Here is a 25,982-nt window from a genome sequence, read left to right on the forward strand (position 1 = left end):
CAATTTTTTAAATCCCAAGTTTGTTTTGACCCAAATATGGAGAACTTTGTGAATTCTGGTAAACTCATATCAAAAACCAAACTGAAACAAAATTCTCACCCATCCCTAGTCTCAAGCTAAGCAGGCCTGGTGAAGGCAAGCAGTCCCATCCAGATTTTGAATTTTGTAGACTGAAGTTCATTTTACCAGAGGCAGTTCCATGATAAAGTTGTAGGCATTGGCTTCTTTGGCTGCTCTGATGATGTCTTCCATGGTTGCATCTTCCCGACCGTAGCGAATGTTCTCTGCAATGGTGGTACCAAACAGGACTGGCTCCTGTTCAACTATGCCAATCAAAGAACGCAGCCACTGAATGTTAAGGGAGCGAATATCATGTCCATCTAGAGTAACCTACACAACAACATTAGTTTGTAGGGAAGACAGACATAACACACGTGTTGAGTTACTCACATTTCATGTTCCAGTGGACCCTTGTAACCCAGAAACTTTGCTTCTCAAAGAAGTGGTTCTGCACTTCAGTGCATCCAGTTGCATGTATAACTCCTATAGACATATGTCCTGGTTCACACATAACACTAAACAATGTAAGGTTACACTACCCAGGGTTTGTCTGGCAGATGATCAAACAAACCGTGGTTGGTTTTCTCAATCCCTGGGTTGTTTGTTTCCCCACTCCTTTGCCTTCTCACTCCCTGGATTCCAAATGCCTTTGCAGCATTGTAGTACTGGCAGGTGGAGCAGCTGGGTTTTTTTTTTTACTGCTGTTGTCTGCTACCTCTTGTCCGAAACAACCCATGAACAACCTATGGTTCTGGGTGTGCAAGTAATGGCAACCTATGGTCTAAAAAATTACAGTTCACAACCCAACAACAAACTATGGGTTCTCTTTCTGGGATTTCCCAGATTTCAATAGCTATATCATGGGTTAGAGTTATATGTAAACCAAGCCAATGCCTGGCAGCTACTGAGGCTCACAGAAAGGGTTTATGCTAGTCCAATGGGATTTTTCACTATTTTCTTTGACTGCCCATGACATATTGTAAATTACTTCTGAAACTCCCCTCAGTTTCAAAAGCAGTCTGCTATACAGCATTTGGGGCTGCCCTTTGAGAAAAATAAGCCTACTATAAAGCCCCCTTGGACTCATGGAACTAGTTTCACAATTCTTCAGATTCTGGGCAATATATTTACATGTCTTTGCAGATAGTGAAATCCCCCATATGAGCCCTCTATGCTTGTCTTTAAAATATAGATGAAACAAACTGTCTCCTATCCGAATCCTAAACACATTACGTGAAAATCAGCCTCATTGAAATCAATTTACACACTTCTAAGTAAGTGTGTTTAGGACTGACTGGGTCAGTAAGGCAATGCTTATTTTCCTAAGGCTGAACGTTGCTTTTTATTGGATACTTTAGTCCAAGTGCAGCCTGTGTGATAATATTATATAAGAATGTCATTCACCTATATGAATTGGATATTAAAATTTAGAGCATCAACAATGACAAGTGTTTCAAAATGTATTTACATAGGGTTGGATCCAGGATCTTCCTTCCACAAGAGGAAGGGCTCGCTTGGGAAGGTCCCTCTGCCCAATTTTGGGGTACTCCTTTCCCCCCACACTCACACCACAGCTCACCCCATTCAGCACGGTCTCCTGACTGTGTAGCATTTTCATGGGGTTGGAAGGGCTTCCATGGGAAGAAGAGAGCAGGGACGTCCACTTCTATCAGCACAGTTGATTCAGTGTAAACCTGGATCCAACCCAAGAGTGCAAAATCTAATCCAATTTAGTAGTGAAACAACTGCTCACCTAACTCCATATTCTGGCTGCAAAACCTTTCCCTTTACACAACAATTGCATATTGTGTTAGAGTGAAAGAAAGAAAGAAAGAAAGAAAGAAAGAAAGACCATGTACTTTTGGCAATGCTAGGGGCATGTACCATCTTCCTGCAGGCACAGTTGTGCATATGGGCAAGGATCAGTATAGGGCTTAAAGAAGCTCTCTATCTCAGTTGGCTACACCTCCTAGTCCAAGCTATGACTTGCAGTGGGAGGCTCACACGTCTCCCATATAAATATTCATGCTATCTCTCTCCTTCTATTACTTGGTACATGTGCCCAAGTATCAACAGGATAGAAGAGGGATAGAAGAGGGCTTTATGAGGCCTGTGTCAGTATCTTCCTACCATCACAGCTATGCCCACAGTGGAAATGGATCATGCCCCAGGATTCATATTAAAATAAGAATGACAGCTCCCTTATGAAGAAGTTAGGTAAAGCTCTCACCATGCCTTCATTAGGGTCATAGAATCGCTGGATAAGCTGTACCGTGGTACTTTTCCCGGCTCCACTAGGGCCTACGAAAGCTGTTGTTTCTCCTGATTTGATAATCATGCTGAGTTTGTCTAAAATCTGGAAATTAAGGAGAAGAAGCCATATTTGAAATGCATTGCCCTTGGTGCTTGAAACAACAAATGGAAGCAGGCACAGTGCTACAGGAGAAGGGATGAGCACTTACTTTTACTTCAGGTCTAGATGGGTAATAGAACGTTACATTATGAAATTCAATTTCACCTCGGACTTTATCCAGTTTGTAGCCATCTTCTGACATGCAGTCAATGGTAGGTTTCTGGGGAAGAGTCAATGAGGTCTGTTACTTGTTTGTTCTTTCCAAAGAAAAGTCTTTTTTTGCATTCAGTATACAGCATACACCATCCCCAACATCCTCACCCATCTGAAGATCTCTTGCTTCAGCATCAAAGGCAGGCAAGGGCAGGCATGCCGACACCCCAGCAGGGTCCCACTAACTAGAACCCCCTTGACTTGCACCTTCCCTTCACTGTTGCAACCTGCTTGTTCATCTGCCTCTCACTCTGGCCCAGACAATGGTGGTGGTGAAAAGAAGGAGCAGTAGATGTCACTGCCTGCTTGCACACTGGCTCTCTACTTGTCAAGTTGTAGCAATGATGACAAAGAGGATCAGGAGCAATAGCAGCTGCCAACAATGGCAATGAGAAGGTAGACTCACTGAGGGAAGGAGCTCACTTAGGGTGTTCGTTTTTCCCAAAGGGCCTTAAAAACTTACACCCTGCATTGCCATCTCTCCCTTGCTGCCTCTTATGCCTGGGAACTGCCTCCCAGAATGCCTGCGTGATACCCCATTTCTTACTACTTTCAAATGCCTCATCAAAACCCATCCGTTTCCATTAAGCCTTTGGCACAGCCCCCTAGGATGGCCAGGTGACTTCCTTTACAGAGAACCACCCTCTATTTGAAGGGCTGTTCTGTCCAGTTCCATTTTAAAGATAACGAACCATAAAGAACTGTTGCCCATCAGGACTTAGCACCTGGACAGCAACCTGAACAGGTAGGCAAACAGGTCACCTGTAACAGTCTTCCAAGGAGTACTGAATTCCTATTTAAATTATAATACTTATTTCTAAATGTGCATCTACACATATAAAACAGCACATGCAAATTTTATATAAATCAGCATCCTCTTTCGTCCTCGTTTTGAACAACGCATTTCTTCTTCTTTGGTGATTCCTAAGTGGCCATCTTACAACTCCCTAGTCTTCAAACCATCCTCTAACTACACCTAAGTATGTGTCCCTGAAATAACCACATATTCTTCCCCTGCTTACCTGTATCTCTATTTCCCATCCCTTCCTTTCTCTTTTTTATCCCTTGTGTTGATTTCTAGTTTGTAAATACATTGAGGCAGGGACCTGACTTCTCATAATTTGTAAAGCGCCACATATGTGGATAGCACTCTATAAACAATAAATAGTGCTATGATTAGAGGTGTTGAACCGTTTTCAGCCTGAGAGAAGAATACCATTTTGGAGAAGTTCTTGGGGGGATGTTTTCCAGTGGTGGGTGGGGCTGAAGGCAAAAGACCAACTACCAGCATAGTTTAGCATAAAGCTTTTACTGCCAGTCACTAAGCCTTAGGAGAAGCATTCCAAACTTTTAGAATGGGGAAAAAAACTGCACAAAAGCTGGGAAGCCACCAAACAGTTTGGGGAAAGGTGGCATGGCCATCTGGGGAACCCCAGAGAGCCAGATTGGGATTCCAGGCAGGTTGGATTTGAAGCCAAGCATCGAGGTTCTGCACCCCTGTTCTAAAATCCACCATCCCATCCTCTAGACGTTTCTTGCTTGCCATGGCTCTGTGATCTTCACTGCAGCAGATGCAAAATTCGAAGGTGTGTTGTGCAAACACCCCAAAGCCAAAGGGACAATGTAGGTATCTGGTTTGCACCCTGACCCTAAAGATTTGTGCCAGCATGCTCATCGGCACTACCAATATATTGCCATAATTTCCTTGTGGCACCAGCAACCACATTCCTCCATCCTAAGCACCTATATGGTGGCACAACACAACCGGGTGCCTAGAGTAGTCATTACTGGTAAGCCCAGACCACGCAGTGAAGAGGAGACCTATTTATGTACAAGATACTATACACATCTTTGTACTATACATGCATGGAGGTCTGAAGTTGTTGTTTCTTTAAAAAAGCATATTTGGCCAGGCAAAGATTTAAAATAGTAGAGCGCAGCTATCTTCTTAAGACATAGCTCATTGGTGCCAATGGAATTAGATTAGCACTGGGTTAGATTTGCTGGATATTTCATCTTCGCTATTTCTTGAAGCTTTGGAAACACTATACATACTAATGTCCTTATCTGAGCCTTTGGCCTTACTTCATTTCTTACAATCAAGTGCCTGAGAGACCATGGCGGCATAATTACTGAAACCACTTAATTGTGAATAGCCTCACTGCCTTCCAGTGGCGTTTCTTGGTGATCAGGCCGTTCAGAGAGTGCAGTCCTAATTGATAAATATCAGGGCTTGGTGATACTTTGAATATTCATAAGGAAATCATTTAGAAATGTCACTTGGATGAATGCACTCTTTATAAATTCACTGGCATGGTGCTGGTTTGCTTTAATCTGCAATCAATTTTTTTCTTAATCACCATAATATTTCTCTTTTGCACTGTTGACAGAAACCTACACCACTTGAGGCTCATCTAATACATTTCTTCCCCCAAAGCAGGCTGGCAGCACTGATGCATTTAGTTACTCACTGCATCTATTGTCTCGAAGATATTTGTTGCAGCCCCTCGGCCTGTTGCAAAAGCTTCCAAACAAGAAGAAGCCTGGCCAAGATTTATGGCACCTATTAGAACTCCAAAGAAAACCTGAAAAGCACAAAGGGAAAAATAATTATGATTCTTGGGCTATTCTTTTTTTCAAACTGCTTTGGTGCAGAAACTACATTATAATAAAAAGTGGTAGAAGCCATAAAGAAACATTTCTGGATGGTAGACAATGGTTTGATCTTTTGAAAAATATTAAAGAGGGCACAAAGATGTGCTTTCTGTATCTGAAGACAGGAATACACTTAAAAGCATAGTGAACGGTGTTTTTTTTTCCTTTTACCTCCTCAACCCGAGAAGCCATTTCAGATTTCAATGCAGGTAGAGGCAGCAAGATTCTAAGCAAGGTTTAAAGGAGTGCTCTGGAATATTGCCAATATTTACTCACAGCAAACTCATTCTCTGAGTGCTGCTCCTTACGTAGCCAAAATGGCACCATCCACACACAAGAGGCAGGTTTCAGCAAGTTTAAGGGAGCTCCAAGATTGCTGAAGTATAAAAAAATCTTTAGAAGAAAACTGGAGGGGGGGGGGGAGCCATCCCATTGAGGACTATGCTTGCTCAGTGGCCACACAATGTTAACTGACTGTTGGAGGGGAAGAGGAAAAACATGGCGGAGGGGGAATGGAATGTCCTGGAAAATGAGTGTGGCCCTCGCTCGAACCCTGAAAAGGAGTACTCCACACTGCAGTGTCTTGCGACTTGTTTAAATTGCAAAAGCAACAACTGACTTTCACCCAAGAGTTTTTTTAAAGTTACTTTTTTATCCCTCATCATGCCTCCAGTTGACGCCTCTTATACTAGGCCCTACACTATTTTGGAGAGTCCTCTACCTCTCAGGAGTGGCTTTCGGAAGCATAGAACAAAGGAAGTGGGGAAAACCCTTTTCTGTGGGTGTACATTCCATTTACAGCTTTTTGACTTCAAACCAATACCTATAGCAATGTTATCAACATGGGCCAAACTGCCTTTTTTTTTTTTAAGCCAAGGAGTTTCCCCCCCCTCTAACATGCATACAAGGATGCATTTAATTGTTTATAAATTGTTTATCAATTGGTATGTCAAAGCTATGAGTTAGCCAGAAACATAAGTGCTCCTGAGGGTCCCCCCACCCCCCTACTTCTAAATGCATGTTCATGCTCAATGGCAAGGCAAATGGGGAAATGCATGAGTAAGCCATTACCTGTAGAAGTGTGCCAGGAGAATATTCCTCTTCCTCAAGGACAAGTTTTGAGCCATACCAGAATGCTAATCCAAAACACAGGAAAATGATAGCCCAGATATAGCCGTTGAAAAATCCTATTATCATTCCCTTTCTAATTCCCTGCTTTTGGGCAAACACTAGGTTTTTGTCATATCTGTGAAAAGAATAAAAGGAATATTCAAAAAGAGAAAAACAAAATGAAGATGAATAAAGCTAAGTACTACGTTTGGCCTTAGACTGTTGCGTGAGGCAAGTGCTTGTGTACTACAGGAGCACTCCATGCAGTTCAGTGGTTTTCCATGCAGAAGGTTGCAGATTCAATCCCTGCCATCTCCAGGGAGGGCTGGGAAAGCTCTGGGGGCAGGGGCTGCATTCCACTGGTGGATGGGGCCAAAGGCAAAGGAGGAAGGATCAAAAATACCAGCATAGTTTTGCTTAAAGTTCTTTTTGCCACTAACGAAGCCTTAGGAGAGGCACTTCAACATTTTAGAATGGGGAAAAATGTGGAAAAGCTGGGAAACCACCAACTGGAGGTAAGGTGGAAAGAGGCGGGGCCAGGGAAAAAGCGCATAGCCTTCTGGGGAATCCAAGAAAGCTGGATTTTGCCCATGGGCCTGAGGTACAACACCTGTGGTGTAGATAGTCATGAGCTAGATGGATCTGTGGTCTGGCTCAGGATAAGGCAGCATCCTATGTCACACTGGCCTAACCCTTACTCAGCGTCCTGAGCCCCATGCTGATATAGTTCCTAATATGAGCATTTAGTAGGTGGAACAGGAGGTGGAGTGGGGCTAGGGGTGTCAGAGGAATCCAGTTTGGGGCTTGAGCTCAGTGAGTTGTCACCAGCTCAGCTCCCTGGAGGCCAGTTTGTTTGTCCTGCGTGCCCGCCAGGGTCAGGCAAGTGGCAGGAGTCCAGAAAGTGGCCGATGAAGCGGGCGTGGGGGAGTTTGCCAATCCCTAAGTGGGGCATAGTTAAGGACAGTGCAAGTCCTTTTGAGACACACAGGGTGATGCTTCACCGGCATTCTCATCACACTTCATTTTCACTGCTGTTCTGGGACAAATCTTTAAGTTTCCAGTCACAGGATTTATTCTTCCATACAACGTTTCAGAGATATCTGTAGGGTATTTCCTAATTTTAAGTAAGTATTAGCATGTTTATGTAGTCTAATATAATATTTTTAAATGTTTATGTATACAAATGCATATTCATGTCGTGCATAGTCTGTATTTTTATAGACCTTGAAGAAGGCCCAGAAATATAAGCCACAGGGCTGAAATGCATTGAGCTACTTCGAAGAATAAAACTTTCATTCCCCTCCTACCTGAGACTTGTTCTCATTTTCCACCCATTGCCACCTTGAGTGCCATTTTCTTGGTAGAAAGGCAGGGTATGAATCAAATAAATAAATAAACAAACAAACAAAATATTAATATGCCTCCGTTTTGCATGGCCCCCTCTCCTTAGGTCACTGACATGTGTTCAGTTCTGTGTCTTTAATGTTACACACTAAACCATTTATGGTGGCAGCTGACACATACACTGATTTGCCTATTCTGGTACTATATATGAAAAATAGGTTTAAAAGGAAAAAAGTGGGGGAAGAAAAAACAAAAACAAATAAACATGCTGTTAATGGTGCAAAGGGTAGTGAAAGGGTGAGAAATCTGTCTTCTGTTCCACAGTCTGCATAGAGTTCATTAAAAATTCTGCCAGATAATTTGAAATTTACCTTCCCTCCATCTTTTTATACAAATTATTTGTTCATGAGCAGAGAGTTCTAAGAGCTTCTCTACACGAGGCTTTTTACACACTGTATCTACTTTCAGTTTCCTCACAGGATTGAGATCCAAGCTCTACAAAAAGAGCTTTTCCTTTCCTGCTTTTCCATTACATAATATCTAGGTGGCGCTGTGCTATAGTGGAATAGCTCAAATACTCAAGTAGAAAATTACCTGTCCCTCCATTTTTAAAAATAATACCCCATTTTCCCCATTCTAAAAAACCCCTCAGGAAAGTGCTCTTAAAAACTGGAAGCAAAACTGGAGGATCATGATGTCATCTAAAAAACCTGTAAACAACCATGAGTAAAGAACTATGAGTGCGCAGTAAATGCCTTGTGTAGAAAAGCTTTAGGAGGTCTTTTCACCCACTGATCTACATCAGGGCACCTGGTGCTTTCCACTTCTACAGTATGCTACATTTTCCCCGCTAGACAGCATAGCAGGCAAGAGCAGTAAAACCAAGCTCTTTGTTCTTCAGACATGCTCCATTTGAAAGATGTACATATAGCTTACAATAGCCAGAAGAAACTGAACAGAACAGGACTTGTTTAATATCATATTCATTCTTATTATTACTTCTTTCCAGAAAGATGATATGGCGACAGCATTGTCCCGAGGATTGTCTATGAGGATTGTGTGAAAACACAATTTTATTGATAACAGAACATTGCTGTTTTAAAGGGAGTGGCATGGTTGGAAGCAATCCCATGGCATCACTACCATCTCACTGTGCCTGACCCACATCGGAACAGAGCCTCTCCCTTGGACCTAGCCTAAATCTATGCCATGCAACAAAAGTTTGTTTTCAGTTGTTGCAATTTGTTTATAGTCATATTTTCACTGTAACAAAACAAGGTATGCATAGTTTATTTCTCTATGTATAGCTTGTTCATTTAGGTCTCTGAGCCAACCTTGATATATGAACCAACCTTTCAACCTCCTTTCTTTCCCCTCCAAAAGCAGCCACTGTTCTGATGGATGAGAGCACTTCATCAGCCACGGCCCCAGCCTTTGCATAAGCCTTTAATTCTCGACCTGTCATCTTTGCCACAGTCTAAAAGAAATCATCCGGTAGAGTCATTATAGCAGGAAAGGTTTTTATTCTTTGGATTTAACACTCAGTTGGACAAACGCCTTGGGTAGTATCCAACGGCGGCATAGCACTAGCACTGATTGATTGTACTTCTGTTCCACCTTTCTGTTCCACCAAGGTGGTTTAGCAAAAGTTGAGAACAGGAAAAACATAGTAAATAAAAACATAGCAAAACACTTAAAACTGTAACAATGTTTTTAAAAGCCAAGTTATAAAGATGTGTCTTGAGTCCCTTCCTAAACGTAGAGAGAGTGGGGACCAGTTGTAGCTCCACAGAGAGTGTGTTCCAGAGTTTGGGAGCAACACAGGAGAAAGCCCTTTCCCATGTTCCTAACAAACAGGCCTCCTCAAGCAAGGGTGTCTTCAAAAGGGCCTCTCCTGCTGATCTTAATTACTGTGCAGGTTCATACCGAGATAGCCTCAGATTGCCAGACCCTAAGCCATTTAGAGCTTTAAAGGCTAACACAAACACCTTAAATTGAACCTGGAAAACAACTGGTAACCAGTGCAGATTTTCCAGCGTTGGGGTGATATGATCACAATGCGTGCATCAGTTAGCAACCTAGCCTAGCTGCTCAATTTTGCACCAATGGAAGCTTCTGGACACTCTTCAAAGATAGCCCTATGTAAAGGACATTGCAATAGTCTACCCATGACATAACCAAGGCATGGATAATGGTTGCCAGATCAGACTGACTCAGGAATGGTTGCAACTGGTGCACTTCACGTAGTTGTGCAAAGGCACACTTGATGTAACTGTGATAATGACATTGCATTAGCATAAATCAATGCCAGCACAAACTTGTTAGCACTAGCACTGCACTACCACTGGGTACTAACCCCTTGCTTTCAGAATGGACTATGTACATTTATAAAGGGCACGCTTACATAGCACATTCAATTTTTTTTGCTCACTTTACTCATTCATAATCTTATGTGCTAAACTGCTTATACAAAAAAGATCACATTTCATGTTGGAACATAATAGTTAAGTGCATTTTGGGCAGCATCAACACGTTCCACTCTCTACCTACTTTTTTCCAGGACCAGCTGTTTAAAATGTTGGAGTTGTTGTACAGGCCAAAGTATAAGCAAACTACTTATTCAGTATATGGGATTGATTTCATGAGCAACGTAGCACATAAAATGATGATATTAAGCCTTGGGAGGACCAGTTTCAATTAGGGAGGCTGCGTCAGCCTTCTGACTTCACAGAGGACTCCTATATAGACGAAGCTGAGAGAGTTTGTTAAAAGGTTGCTTTCCATAGAGACAAATTCTGGGGGTGGGGGGGTCATTTAGGGGGAAGAGCCGTGGCTCAGTGATAGAGCTCATGCTTTGCATGCAGAAGGTCCCAGGTTCGATCCCCGGCATCTCCAGGTAGGGCTGGGAAAACTCCTGCCTGAAACCCTGAAAAGCTGCTGCCAATCAGTGTCAGCAGTACTGTGCTGGATGGATCAGTGCCCTGACTCAGTATAAGGCCGCTTCCTGTGTTCCTATGTCATGTTTGTTTGTGTAGCAGAACCAATGAAGAGTCTTGTGGAACATTAAATATAAATTAATAGGGTGGCATAAGCTATCGTATGCATGAAGTGGCCACCTAATAATGCGTATGCGTGTGGATTTCTATGTATGTGTGTATGTATTTCTCACATGCTTACAGTTGCATCCAGTAGTGCCCATCCACCAGTGAAACAGCATCCACTAGCTAAACAGATTCCAAGGAATGCCCCATTGTATAAGCAGAAGTCCGCTCACAAAACACTGGATGTTGCCCTTAAGGCCAATGGCAAATATCCAACTGGTTTCACAAAGGCTCTCCAGTTATCAGTTCAGCTAAGGAACTACAGAGAGCACTGTGGAGGAACAACGAACAATAGATGTGAAATAGAATTTTTAAAACTCAGTAGTAAATAGTTCCTCACCAGGCCCATTATGGCAGCTCCAATCCCAATTAGTGGACTGACAGCAATAATAACCAAGGTCAGTTTCCAACCTCTGACAAATCCTAACAGGAATCCACAAACAAAGGTGGTGAAGCGCTGGATAAAGATTGCTACTTGATCAGCAATAGCATCATTTATTTTATTAACGTCACTGTGGAGAAAAAGAAAAATTGAAGCAGCAGATACATTTTGCCTTCATTACTATTCCAAATGCTAATTAAATTATTTGTTCCTTTCTACATCAGAGAAATCTAGATGGAATTATTTGTCTCATTAGGTAATTATTTGTTCATTGTTTTATTCAGGTCTTTTGTAACTTGGACCTAAGGTATATAAGATTCTTCTCTTAGATTTAGGGCAGGCCAGGACAGGTCTGTGTTTCCAGGACATGTATCTTGGCCTGTGGAAGACCCCAGGGCCAGCCCTACCATTAGGCAGTGAGGCAGTTGCCTCAGGTGGCAGTTCCTGGAAGGCGGCAGCAAGGAGGAGAGAGCTGGGTGCCACACAGTCTGCCCTTTAACCCCTAAGCTAGCCTGCTGCCGTCAGTGCAGTGGAGGAAACTGTCTCATCACCAGTGCTGAAGAATGATTCATCTACCAGTCAGGTTGGTTTTTGTACAAGGAATGGAAGGGGGTGCCATCTTGTTCTTCGCCTCAGGCAGCAAAACATCTTTGGCCAGCCATGCAAGATCCTCCTCCAGGATTCAAATTGCTCCCAAACCTTTGCTTGCATTTTTTCTCTTCCCCCACCCCTGCTTCCCCATAAATGTTTGTGACTGATTGTATCACATTTTAGCTATGCTACTTGGCGAGGAAAAAGAGGAGGAAAAAGCCTATGCATGGTGGCTTAGCAACAACAAGGCATGCTTTCAGCAAGCACCACCAGGCTGTGAAAAATGGCTGGCCAGATGGCGGAGTAACCTGAGATACTTTAGCTAATCTAGAAAAATATCTAAATGACATCTTTGCCTTAGGATCTGTGTGATTCCACCCTCTCTACCTCTTTCTACCAGCCCTAAAGCTTCTGTTATCATGTGTATATGCCTATTGCGCAGGGCTGGAACACTTTTCTGCCTGAGGAGCAGCAGCAAAGGTTGCCATCCACCCACCCAGGTCAAGGTGCAGGGTACCCAAAGCCTGCCAAATTATTTTGAGGCAGAAAATCCCACAGGCACCTCTCCCCATCCCTGGCAGTAAAAATACAACAATAACAAAGTAAATAAACATTTGCTGCCCTTTCATGACACCCAATATCTGCTGCCTAAGGTGGCTGCCTCACTCTACTTCAGGGAGAAACAACTTTGGGGAATGCAGGGGCCATTTTGCCCCCTGGACCCTCTCAGGCTGCACTCTGGGGACACCAGAAAAAAAATTGTTTTGTGGCAAACCACTTAAAGCCTAAAGAATCAAAATCTTATTTATTTTCAAGCAAGATTTGGCCATTTTAGGTTTCTGTAGCAACTTTAGTTCTGTAGTGAACTACTACGGAAGCCTAAAATGGGCAAATCTCACTTGAAAACAAGCAAGATTTGGATGCTTTAGGCTTCCTTAGCGGTTTGTTGCCAGGTTTCGGCAGCAGGAGGCCATGTGTTGCCCACCCCTGCTCTAGAATCATAGAATCATACTATCATAGATTAGTAGGGTTGGAAGGGGCCTATAAGACCATTGAATCCAACCCCTTGCTCAGTCCAGGAATCTACATAATGGTAGGGCCAGGCCTACTGTTGCAGTCTATTTGACGTCATCTGAACCCACATGCAGAAAAATGATTCCCAGGTGGCAGGAAAGAGGAGACCTCAAGAAGAGACTCAAGCACTACCACTTTGTCATCTATTGCTGTCAGCATCCACTTACACCTGCGTAATGGTAAGGTTGGCCTTGTCAGCAGCAGCAGCAGATGCTATCTGCTGGCCTACCATAGACAAATATCTGAGCAGTCCATAAATTAGCACTTTTTAGAGTCAAACCCCAGTCTGGTAAGAGTAACAGATTATTTCCTCCCCTGTAGCCTTACATAGACTGCTCACTGGCATGAAGTGTCTTAAAACATATCAGCATGCACTGGCATCAACAGATATAGAATCACAGAATCATAGAATAGTAGGGTTGGAAGGGGCCTACAAGGCCATCGAGTCCAACCCCCTGCTCAATGCAGGAATCCAAGTCAGAGCATCCCTGACAAATGGCTGTCCAGTCTCGCCTTGAATGCCTCCAGTGTGGGAGAGCCCACCACCTCCCTAGGTCATTGGTTCCATTGTCGTATTGTTCTAACAGTCAGGAAGTTTCTCCTGAGGTTCAGCCGGAATCTGGCTTCCTGTAACTTGAGCCCATTATTCCGTGTCCTGCACTCTGGGATGATTGAGAAGAGATCCTGGCCTTTCTCTCTGTGACAACCTTTCAAGTACTTGAAGAGTGCTATCATATCTCCCCTCAGTCTTCTCTTCTCAAGGCTGAACATGCCCAGTTCTTTCAGTCTCTCTTCATAGGGCTTTGTTTCCAGTCCCCTGATCATCTTTGTTGCCCTCCTCTGAACCCTCTCCACTTTGTCTGCATCCTTCTTAAAGATATCCCAGCTTACTCACTCAGAAATGCGTGTATTGAGTTCTCCCACTGATGTACAATCAAACCAGCCAATATCCATCCTCATTACTTTCCTGAAATAGGCTTTTCTGATTTCCTGTGTCTGTCGAGTAGCTGATATCACCCATAAGCAGATCTGGGGGGTGGGGAGTTTGGGGGGGAAGAGTCATAATCAAAAGAAAAACAACTTTCCATCCGTCACTAAAGCATAATGCAAAAGTTGACAGTTGCCATTATAGTTGGCACTGCTTTGATGCCTTCTTTTATGGTAAGAACATAAAATGAATTGTGCTAGGTCAAAACAAAGGCCTATCTCATCCAGTATTCTGTTCCCACAGCAGACAGCCAGATGCCCCAGTGGGAAGCCCACAAGCAGGACATGAAAGACCTCTCCTGCTGTTGTCCCCAGTGACTGGTATTCAGAGGCAGGCTGCCTCTTAACCTGGACACAGCCATCATGAATAGTAGTCACTGACAGTTCTATCCTTCAACAATTTGTCTAATCCCCTTTTAAAGCCATCCAAGATGGTGACCATCTCTACATCTTGTGGTAGCAAATTCCATTAAGGTGCGTTATAAACTGATTCGAACATCTTATTTGGTTATATTACTTGGACAGGAACAGTTACACTCAGAATACTAGCAGAATTCCCTGGAGAATGAATGAATGAATGAATATATATATATATATATATATATATATATATATATATATAAAAAAATCCGGCCAGTATAAGACCAGAGTTAAGGTCAACTCATGTTGGCTCAATATCCACAAAGCAGGAAATTGGAAGCTTACGCTGATGCAAATTGTGCTTGCTTACAACATACCTTCCACGCACCCACACTTTTGTTGGGTTTTTCAGGCCCAAATCCAGATGGGGAAGATGGAGTATCTAAGACCAGCAAAGATGTCCCACTTTGTCCTCTTCCTGTATTACCTTACAAAGCAGCTGAATCTTACTGAATTGCTAAAGGAATCTTCCTGTGAGTTGCCCTATGCCTGTTTGTTGCTTGTAAGGAAGTACATTTTGTGACATTGTACATTACTGATCACAGGGCACGTCTGTTAAGGCATCAGCCTAAATGTCCAATTTCCTGGCCTTGTGGAACTTGAGCCAACATGAGATAACCTTAACTCTAGTCTTAAACCAGCAGGGTGTGTGTGTGTTTTGGGTTTCGGTAATTGAATTTCCTTGGTTTTAAAAAAAGGAAATGTATTATTACACTGTTCTGAAAAACCAAAAACACCAACTAAAAAACAAAACATAATCAAGTCATTAATTGAGTAGATGTGCACAAATGAACAGATATGTCCCTGTATGTTCCGAATAGCTTACTTCTGAGTAAGCTTACACAGGATTCCACCATAGCTTTTTCTTTTCCTCACTCCCTTCATCAATGAAAGTGATTTCCTCAGCCTTCAAAATTACCTCACTTTTATTTCAGTTGACAGCTCCCTGCTACCCCTCCCCCACTGTCAGAACCCTGACAGGATCACTGGAGAAGTGTACTGGCAGCATTCTAGCTTCAGAGTGAAACTGAGCATGCCCAGCATAACTTTGCCAGCAGTTGCTGCCATAGGCATTCATGAGGCAGAAAAACATTGGTAAGTTTTGATCCAGTGCTCCGAATTTCACCAAACTAATGAAAGGCGCACCTCCTCAACAAGTCTGAACGAAGTACATCAGTAGATTCCACCAGAATTTGAAAGAAATACATGATATGCCAAGCTGCAGCTTGAGTAACAATTACAAATGTGTCAATTTTCAGCACTTTTTAACTTGCTGTGCCTGTGGCAATTTATTTCAGGTCGGTCTGAAATTTTCCACAATTGTACACATCATCAGGTAGATTATGGATACTAAGGTTCAATTTATTAGCTCTACAGGGGTCATTTCTATAAGCAGTAGAATTTTGAGGCGTATAATGGCAGAATCTGTCTGTCTGTCTGTATCGGGGTTGATCATATAATACACAACAGGGGTGAGCCAAGGCTCTAATTCAATTTTGGAGAAGCTCATATAGGCTTCACCACACTTGGGTGTATATTGTAGCGTAAAGCTTTTATTGCCAGTAAGAAAACCTTAGGAGAGGCATACAGGAACCCCTTGGCTGCTAAATAATTTAATTATTTTTTATTCTGGAAAACAAACACTGAAGTAAATACTGACCTGGATGTATCCAAGCAAAAAGACAGAACAGCCAATTCCTGCATAGTAACTTGAAAAATAGATCATTTCCCTTTCAATATCCAGCCACCTATTTAAAAAAGAAGAATTAAACAGTATTGTAACAAATTCACAAGAGCTTGTTGTTCACATGAAAGCCTGTTTTAGCTATGTGCTAACAGGGCTCTCTGTATTAAATTAGGGTAATGGTTTTTATATTTGAATTCAAAGATTTATGCCCTCAGTTAATCAGTCCATCCTGTATTTAAGTGTGTGTGAACTGAATCAGCTGGTTTAATATCAGAACTAATGGAATGTTCTAGCTGCACTTATTTCCACATCGTTCTTTTGCTCAGTCAGTGTTTGGGGCTCATTTCAGGGAGGACAGAACAATTCATAAGAAAAGACTACAGTGAAAACATTAAATGAAATTAGTAGACAAGTATTCTGACAAAAATAGGTCCACCACATTCTCCATTGATATAACTCAATAACTTCTGAGTAAACATGCATAAGAGCAGCAATTTGGGGGTGTTTACAGAAACCTCATGTGCTTATGAATCTCTTGTCATTGTGGCAGAACTCTATTTTCAAGTACTTATGACTTTAGGAATTAGAACATAGGCAGCTCTGATGCTCCTAACAAGTTAAACCAGGGCATGTGAATTTGAATAAGGATGAATTATTATGTGCACTTTACTACTGCTAATTCGGGACACATGACATCGTGGTCACCCCGCAGCCACCCTGGCGCTTCCCCCTCTAAAACGTGCAATTTCTGAAAGTTGTTTTAGTGTGTACTTAGCGCATTAAATGTGGCTCCTGGGAGCTTCGGCTGCAGTGTGCCTCATTCACCCGAATTAAACCCTGCATGCTGGGTGTGCCTAGGGGTGTGTCTGTGCCTGGCTGGAAGAGAGGGGTTGGGAGAATAGCCTTCTAGGTCTACTCAGATCTAAGGAACAGAGGTGGGAAAGCGAGCCAAAGGGATGGTGAAGGAGCGCCATAAGAAGCTGCCCTTCTGCCAAGGCTTGACTCATTCATAGAATGCAGTGTGTTTTCTCCATTCATAATCTTTCACAATATACCAATGGTGGATGAAAGGGAAGAGGTGTGTGGGTCTAAACTACAGGAGCTTAATTCAGCACTTAGAACTTCCCTGAGCAGGGGAGCATGGACAGGGGTGGGGAACAAGCCCCTCATTTGGTCAGCAGCATATATGTGTTTAATGATGTTCAGTGCAAGGGGGGGGGGGGCTCTGCCCACACCACCCAAAGTAAGGAGGACTGACATGCAGTGTGATCTGTGAAAGCACGTTTTAAGGTACTGTATACTCCACTTCTCTGGCTACGTGTGTCTCTATGGACCAAAGCCGATTTCATGAAAATCCACATTAAACATGAAAGCGCTTCACATTCCATTGCCATGTAGATTCGGCCCACTTCTACAGATTAAGAATATTAATTTAATCCCTTTTATTGGGCACTGATAACATGCCATCATAAAGCAGTGATGAAGATGCCAAAAATGGTCAGTGTTACATGGGTATTTGTGCTACAATAGGCAGTATAAACTAACATGCGTAGGTCCTAATACAGGTAAAGTTAGTTGTTGTGACAAAGGCCCACTAAAAACAGTGAAATGAGTTAGCTGCTTTTGGTGCAGCTTAGTAATAATTAACTTTAATTGGATTTGAGCCACGTTCGAAAAAGCTGTCTAGGTGGAATAAGTGAACATAAGAAGCCACCATGTTTGGTCCAATTGTCTTTGGCCCTCAAATCCAACTACCCTAATTAGCAATTTGTGAATTGCAGCCTCAGATTATGAAGCCAAAGGTATTATTAAACTTTTTTGTGACTTCCCTTGGGAAATGTGCAATATAGTTCTGAATGTCAAAAGTGAAGAGTTAACATTTTACGTTAAAAACAAAGCACCACTGTAAGACAAGGCAAATCGGGGAGGTGGGGAGCGAACGACTGGAGAATTTCAATTTTGACACATTCTGGCTAGAGTTGAGAGTTGAGTAAGCTGATTGGACTCAATGGTAGAGCATGCCTACATTAATATGAGCAATTAACAACAATGAGCCAACGGCAACACCTCAAAGCCTTGGAGAGGTAGCAACATTAGTTTGTAGCCCAACGGGCACAGGACATGGTCAGGGACCATTATTGTTTAAGGCATGAACTTGCTGTAATGAGAAAGCCTGAAAATCCAGCTTCCAGTTACACATGCTGAAGCCCACTGACTTCACTGGGATAATCACAAGGGACTGTAACCTTACTTGGAAGATCACGTGGGCTCACTTCCATGTAAATATGTGGAAGACTGCAGCCAATGTCATTTAATAACACTGGAGAAATAACATGCTTTGCTCACTTACCCACAACTTATTGATGCATTACTGTCATTTTGGTGATGGGAACTGTTTATCCACACTATAGTGTTGTTCACACAAGCTTTGTTCGGGTCTGTAAGCTCTTGTTTCTCAATGTCGTATTCAATAAATGTGTCTGTCATTAGCCCAAAGACAAACAACATGGCTGGCTGGGCTGCTCCATGAAGAACGGCACAGATGCCACCCAAAACCATCATCAGTGTCTCGTCCCAAGAAGCAAATCTAAACTATAAGAAATAAGAGGTAGAGAATGCTCACGTACAATGTAAGCATTATTCATTTTTCTATTAACAGACAATTATTTTTACAGACAGCAGACCTTCGAAATGAATTCAATATCTGCAAAACAGATACTTAGAACAAAAGGGGCCTATTGGTCAATACCTGGAGATTGACTGAAGTTTTTAATCTTTCTTTCTTTCTTTCTTTCTTTCTTCAATTTATGAGTGACCCTATAGCCAAAGATCTCAGGGTGACAATGTAGGGATGTCAGAGAATTCCGCCACAGATCTCGGTGAGGCCGAATGCAGTGGCATTCGGCCCCCCGGAAGCCCCCACCCTCCCCACGAAAGGCATGTGAAACGGAGCACTTACCTGCTGCTGTCTGCGCTGACATGCATCATAGCTGTGATAGGCTATGTAAATAATTACATAGCCTATCACAGCTAACGCAGGGACGCCATTTGTATCACGTAAGTATTTACGTAGCCTATCACGGCAAGCTAAAAAAAAAAAACACAGCATACGCAAATGGTGGTGGCTACAGCGGCCACCATTTGCATTCCCTTTTTTTCGCCGTTTTAGCCTATGTAAATATTTACGTAGGCTAAAACGGCGGCGGGGGGGGGGAGGAACGCAAATAGCGCCCACTACGCTATTTGCGTTCCCTTTTTTTTCACTGTAATCGCTTACGTAAATATTTACGTAGGCTAAAACAGCGGAAAAAAGGGAACGCAAATGGCGGCCGCTGTAGCCGCCGCCATTTACGTACGCTTTTTTTTTTTCCTGCAGGCTGCCCAGCGGCTGGATGTCCAGCTGCGAGCAGCCCCGGCCAGTGGTTCCACAGAATCTCCGCGGAGCGGAGCCGGCCGGATTAGGATTTCGGGGGAGGTGCGGAGTGCTTCCCCCCCACTGCGAATCACCCCGTTGAAAAGGTAAGTGACTTTCATACATCCCTAGGTGACATACATAACAAATGGAAAAAACTATAGCATCAGTGATAAAGCCAATAAGAATCTCTGGTGGTTTGTATGAATAATAACAACACAGTGAATTTGCCAGAAGCATTCACTACAGTGTTCTAAAGTGGTAATGGGCAGGGGCTAAATAAGGATCCATCTCCTGGTAGATCACTGCATGATCTGGTGTATCAGCAAGGGTGTCTGGCTCCCCACTGTTAACAATAGCAACAATATCTTTTAAATTAGGCTGCTGAAACAGAGAAAGTTTGTGGGGGAAACAGGACTGGATTTCTGAGTGAATGCACTGTGAGCTCAGTTCTGGTACTGGAAACAATTCCTGGGCTGAGCATGTGCTCAGAGGCACCTTGATCCTTAATTCTTAATTTGTTCCAAGCTATTATTTTGCACCTTTTGCAGCTGGTGGATGTCAGTGTTCTAGTAAAAAAGGAAAAGAAAGGATTGTTCCCCAAAGCTGGAAGTATGCCAACTTCTGACCTAAAGAACCACATCAGTTGTGAGAAATATTAAAAACTAGCAATGTTATTACCAGCTGGAAGAAGCCAATTCGGATTTCACCCTTTTTCTTGTCTGATGTCCTTAAAGAAGAAAAATGCACGGTTTTATAAGAATACTTTTGTTTGTTTGTTTGTTTGTTTGTTTGAGATATGCTAGGATCCCTTTGCCAGGTTGGCCCTGATAACTGATGAACCTCTTCATAGAACCAGAGGATTGGCTGGGACTAAAGGCAGCACTACCCTAACACTACCAGCCCCTGTTCCCCACAGATTATCCCACTCAATCCAATCCAGTGGTCAAAATATTTCAAGGATCTTGAAAAGCTTATTGTTTGCTTTTTGTTCACATTCTTTAGCCCTTGCATTTGCATTCTTGAGAGGCGTCGTTTCTTTGCATATCCTAAGCAGTATTTCACAGATGCCTGGATACCAAAACATATTTCATCAGCCCCTGTCATCTCATCTCATTGATACTGATGGATTTCTTAATAAAATATTTGGTAATATAACATATGAAAGTGTTATGTCCTTTGTTTGCTTTTCATAGCCTATGACAAGGACATCGTTTTGTACCACATCTTAAAACTAAAGAAGAACATTGCTATTTTGTATTCAGCTATAGGAGAGCCCTATTTTACCCTCCTACTGCAGTTCAGGAAGAAGCCTGAAGTATAGGGAAGAAAACTGACCACACTGCAGAAGGGAAGTGGGTTCTTGGAGCAATGAGGCAAGTAGATGCAGTGACAAGCAAAGCTAACAGCCTGATCTGATGGATCAGTTTACATTGCCTGAAGGGGTCCAAGCAGTGGTTCACTACTGCTCTCACTGAACCATGTCCTGACATGGCACCAGTACTTGCATGGAAATCCCAAATGTGATTTTATGGGGCTAACTTATTCTGACTGAATGTATCACCTATCATGTATCACACCTGTGAGAATCTGTGTTGTCCTGCTGAGTGATGAAGTTATTGTCCTGCCCGTGAGCAGAAATCTGGGGAAGCAGGGAAGTGGTAAAATGCTCCTTTTCAAGATGCATTAATAGATCCATAATTTCTAAGTCATGGAAAGTAATAGTTCCACTTTATGCAGTTCTTGGAATCACACTTTAGGAAGAATATAGACAGATTTGTACAGCTTCAGGGGAGGACAAGAAGATGCTCGTATGGAGAATATAAGTCATATGAGGAAAGGTTAAAGGAATTGGGAACATTTAGCTTGGAGAAGGTTGAGGAGGAGCATGATAGCACACTTCAAATACTAGAAGGGCTGCCACAGAAAAGAGAGCAAAGACTCCTTTTCTGCTGTCCCAAGAGCAGGACTAAATCTAACTGTGGCCTTCTCCATAGCTACACATTTCACCCAATCTTGCTCATATTTTAATGGGGTCTAGGCTCGTTGGTGTCTTAGTGCCAATTCATACTTTGCATTTTAAACCTGGGTATAAAAAGGACTGTGACCACTTCTGGGTGCTCCACTGTAAGAAGGATGTAGAAAAATCTGAAGGGGGTTGGAGAAGGGCAACAAAGATGGCCAGTGGTATGGAAAACAAGGCCTATGAGGAAAGGTTTAAGGAACTGGGTCTGTTTAGCCTGCAGAAGTGAAAACTGAGGGGGCTGTGATAGAACTGAGGATTTGTCACACAGGAGAGGGCAAAGATTTGTTCTCTGCTGCACCTGAGCGTAGGACTAGATGTGTTGGGCTTAAATTACATGAGGGTAGATTTTGGTTGAACATTAGGAGAAACGTCTTGACAGTTCAACCATGGAACCAATTATCTGCGGGGAGAGGCTATTCCCTTGCTGGAGGCCAAGGAGCTCTGGATTTCCTGCATCAAGCAAGGGGTTGGGCTAGATAGCCTACAAGACCCCCTCCAACTCTGTGATTCTATGATCACTACGTGGGCAGGAAGATGCAGATGACTCACTTACTGAGTGGATACATGTGCACCATGGCTGCCTGTATTACACAGGGACGTGGTGTGGGCAAGGGTGGTGGAAGAAGAGGCAAGTGAATGGCATGAAGGAGTCTTTTTAAAGCAGCAGGACATCTTTAGAAATGTGCTGTTAGCAGAACAGTCACCATCAGGCACTGAGACAGCTTTTGACAAGTAATGGCATCTATGTGTGGGCTTCTGGATTTTGGACTGGCATGTTAAAATATCTATTTGTATTGGTCCCCTGCCCTTCTGGGAAAAGCTTAAAGGGATGAATGAGTGAGCCCAGCAATTATGCTGCTGGAAGAGAAGCCCGTTTAACTTACTTGTTCTCCTTTGCAGCACTGTCCTTTGAAGAAGTCTCTTTTATTGTATAGAAATACCTGTGAAAGGTAAGACATCCCTCATGTGAGTTTTACTGGGCCTGGTTCTGTACATTACCAATGGCATTGATTTTATCCATCAAAATGAATATATCATCTTGATGCTTTGTCTTCTCTTAGATTTCAGTGAGAAACGTCATTTTAAAAAGAGGCATTATTGGGGAATATTTTGAAATACATGAAAGCAGAGTTGATTTTGAATGAGCTTTAAATTTACCAAAAAGAGAGTTCAGTAGGGTTCTACAAAAAAACCAGAACCAAGCCTAGACTAGGGCACCGTAGACAGCGCCCATATTTCCAGCCTTCTCCCATTAGTCCATAGTGCCACCCATCCCCACTCTCTGACTTGCTGCTGTATCCCACCCTGATCCAAAACACAGTTTTTTGGAAATACATTTAATTGATTTCGGTACTTCAAAACTTACTTTTGAAGTATGCTTACAATCACAGCTGTAGCCCCAGCCTGTCCATATTGCCAAGCCCCAGGAGAAAGAGGCACGCTTCTTAACGTGAACAGAGCTGAGACAGGTCTGGCTTTTTCAAATGCTTAATTATTTCAACTGATAATAATAAACTGCTAATAATAACTGAACTGGATCAGGACCCTAGCATGGGGGGTTAGTGAGGAGGGCTTTTAAGATCTGGATCAGGGCCTATGCCCCTCCTGCAGAGTAAAGAAAATTGTAAAAAGCTGTATCTGCTAGATATGGATTTACGGTAATGTCTGGACCTATTCAGGTGTTCTTTACCTGAAAAGGGCAAACACATGACAAGGGAGTGTGCCAGCTCTACCCCTCCCCTTTGTCACGTTTGTCACCTTCAACTTGTGGAGGGTGACTGATGAGACAGCCTCCTGTATCTGTGGGGGCTCTCGTCGCAAATCAGAATGCTGGAAAATCCTCCCTATTGGTTTGCTGGAGAGGGCTGATGGGAGTCACAGTCCAGCAACATCTGGAGGGCCACAAGCGCCCTACTTCTGATTTAAAGCTTAATTTCCATTAAAGTATGTGCTTTGAATCAAACTTTGCTACATCTGCTTTCAACCCTGAATTGTGTTAAATATTAAAGAGCTCTCTCTCTCTCTCTCTCTCTCTCTCTCTCCCCCCCCCCCTTCTAAAATATCTGGGGCATAGCTCTTCAGAAATCTTATGTCCATGCTTCTCTATCCTCGCCACACATTGATATGGTACCCAGTTTTCTATTTTAAGATAGTTTAGCTTATATAGTAGTTTAGCTTTCATATTACATCTCAGTGCAGATTTCCCTGAATCTAATTTTGTTTCATTGTAGAAGAGCTTTCTTTCATTTCCTGTTTTTTTAAAAAAAATATTTTGTTGTGCAATGCATTACAGGCACACTCAGAAATATGATTGAGTGGCAGTCAGTCTGTCAATCGATCAATCTCACATTTTGAGGAAAGCAACCAGAAAGGGAAATTTTTGAAAACAGAATTGTTCATCTTCACACCATGCCATGTGAACAGAGGCAACCTGCATTGTAGGACAGATTGGTTGGAATTGGGACGAATTTCTCTTGCATCATTCTGTTAAGGCCAAATGGTGGTGGTGGTGGTGGTGGTAGTGGTGGGTTTACTCCACTGTACGTACCCAGATTTGGATCAGGACCATGGTACTCTGGGAGGGTACAGTTAAAGTACCCCCTACCCATTTTTGTTCTGAAATTCCATATTTATACCCCTGCAGGGATGGTTAAAAGCGGGGTGGGTGGAATCCATTGACTCCAATGGAGAGTTTTCCTCTTTTTTTAGCCTCTCCTGCAAGGGTGTGAGGGAGGTTTAACCTCCTCCTCCCCTGAGCACCATGGCCCTGATTCAAATTGGAGCCATGTATGCTTACACTGGGGTAAAAAAAAAACCCCTACTACTATGTAATTACAAGACCTTTCAGTTTTGCCCTTAGTTATTGTATAATGTGTTCTGAATTTTTGCTTGACTGACATCAGTTGTATAATATTATAGTTTAAGAAACTGAAGTTCATGGCTGCATTTTAAATGTTACAAATACACCAATGGATCATGAAATATGGGCCTAATCTACGCCTCATGTCATATCAATACGATCCCATCATGGTGACACTATATCCCTCTTGCACACACAATGACGTCTGTTGTGGTATTTTGGATAATACTGAATCGAAAGTGCGAAATAAGGCTAGAAAAGCGGTATACGGAATGTGTAATGTGCCCTAGCAGTTATAAGTGCACTTCAATACCGATAAAAAGCACTAGTGTCGATCTAGCCCTGGTTTCTAGGAATCATATATACTGGTAATTAACCCATTCTCTGAGTGCCTATCTTTATATAGCCAAAACTATACCACCCACAAAAATGAGGGATGTGTCAGCAGGCTTGGGAGAACCCTAAGATTTGTGGAAGTATCAAAAAACATCAGGAAAAAAAAACTAATCAGGGGTGGGGGAAAAATAGCCCCCAAAGGGCTCAGTGCACTGAGTGACTGTGGAATGCTGACTTTGGGTGGGTGGGGGGATGAAAACCTGGGTGGAGGTGGGAATAGAATGGAGTATCCTGGAAGAAGGCAGCATGGCTGACTGACTGGAATAGTGAACAGCAATAATCCAGACTGCAACATTTTGTTACAGGTGCCACTTTTATGTACTAATAGTGAACTCAGTCTCCTAGTACCTACCCTGATGTAGCCAAAGCAGCAGCACACATGAACAAGAGGGAGGTAGTAGCATGCTCAAGGAAACCCCGAGATTTGCAGAAATACAAAATATCTTCATGAACAAAACCCTAAGGGGACAAACTCTGTCTCCTAAAACAGTGCAATAAGGACTGACCATGCTCAGTGGGCACAGAATGCTGAGTGTTTGTTGTGGCAGGGTGGGGGGAGGGGTGGAATGAAGTCTCCTGGAAAAGGGCATGGATGGCTGAAATCCAGAACAGAAGCACTCCACACTGCAACATTTTGTTGTAGCTCCAACTTGTAAAACCAAATATTTCTCCTGGGAATATCTGCATTACTTACTCTGGTTTGCTGATGCCATTATCTGTTGGGAAACAAATACATCCTGTAGTTAACAGTCTTTGAAACCACACACACACAAGCACACTTCTAAGATGCAGTGCTTGATGAAACATTCCCCACAGACCTGCTCACATAACTTCTGATAAGATCCAGAACGGATCAAATCTGATTGCACATCTGAATCCACCCAAAACAGGTTCAGGGAAAGGGCCATAGCTTGGTGTCAGGGTACATGTTTTGCGTGCAAGCGGTCCCAGACTCAATCCCTGCTATCACTAGTCAAACACAAGGTTCAATATAACGCAGATGGGAAGGCCAATGGTTTAGCTCAGTAGAAGGAAGCTTTGTGTGTTTACATAATTTGTATACTCCCCCACCCCATGTCTCCCATCTGCTGCCTCTCACAGCCCCACTTTCTCTTGCTAACTGAACGCCTGACTACGTACAAAGGCATGGAATGCTTGTAAGTTAAGGTTAGAAGACTTAAAAAAAAAAATGCTTCTATCCTTATATAACATGGTGAATATACTGTGCATGAGTGCCCACTCTATTAAAATAGCCACTACACTTTATGTTTATTTTCATTTATATTAATATTTCCAAGCTGCTATTCCATC

General features: G+C 42.7%; 2 protein-coding genes across 3 annotated transcripts in view; one reads left to right on the forward strand and one right to left on the reverse strand.

Annotated features, from left to right (window-relative positions):
- ABCB11 (ATP binding cassette subfamily B member 11) overlaps positions 1-25,982 on the reverse strand; it is an 80,212-nt gene that overhangs the window by 44,971 nt on the left and 9,259 nt on the right. For both annotated transcript variants that reach the window (XM_084812252.1, XM_084812263.1), the window contains 13 exons: positions 25,366-25,387; positions 22,300-22,356; positions 20,071-20,119; positions 18,328-18,569; positions 15,951-16,038; positions 13,779-13,912; positions 11,177-11,348; positions 9,088-9,212; positions 6,353-6,527; positions 5,098-5,211; positions 2,523-2,633; positions 2,291-2,416; positions 187-390 (listed from right to left, as the gene is read on the reverse strand). In XM_084812252.1, coding sequence (XP_084668378.1) covers positions 187-390; positions 2,291-2,416; positions 2,523-2,633; positions 5,098-5,211; positions 6,353-6,527; positions 9,088-9,212; positions 11,177-11,348; positions 13,779-13,912; positions 15,951-16,038; positions 18,328-18,569; positions 20,071-20,119; positions 22,300-22,356; positions 25,366-25,387 — 1,619 coding nt within the window. The remainder of the gene's footprint in view (positions 1-186; positions 391-2,290; positions 2,417-2,522; positions 2,634-5,097; positions 5,212-6,352; positions 6,528-9,087; positions 9,213-11,176; positions 11,349-13,778; positions 13,913-15,950; positions 16,039-18,327; positions 18,570-20,070; positions 20,120-22,299; positions 22,357-25,365; positions 25,388-25,982) is intronic.
- The window catches only part of DHRS9 (dehydrogenase/reductase 9), a 50,843-nt gene continuing 37,866 nt past the window's right edge, over positions 13,006-25,982 (forward strand). The window contains exons 1-4 of the mRNA XM_084812276.1: positions 13,006-13,062; positions 19,354-19,496; positions 20,655-20,765; positions 22,316-22,365. The gene's annotated coding sequence lies outside the window, so the exon portion shown is untranslated. The remainder of the gene's footprint in view (positions 13,063-19,353; positions 19,497-20,654; positions 20,766-22,315; positions 22,366-25,982) is intronic.

The sequence above is a fragment of the Heloderma suspectum genome, chromosome 1 (genome assembly GCF_057233095.1).
Source record: "Heloderma suspectum isolate Gila_16-S chromosome 1, 16-S_ref, whole genome shotgun sequence".
Classification (NCBI taxonomy): domain Eukaryota; kingdom Metazoa; phylum Chordata; class Lepidosauria; order Squamata; family Helodermatidae; genus Heloderma; species Heloderma suspectum.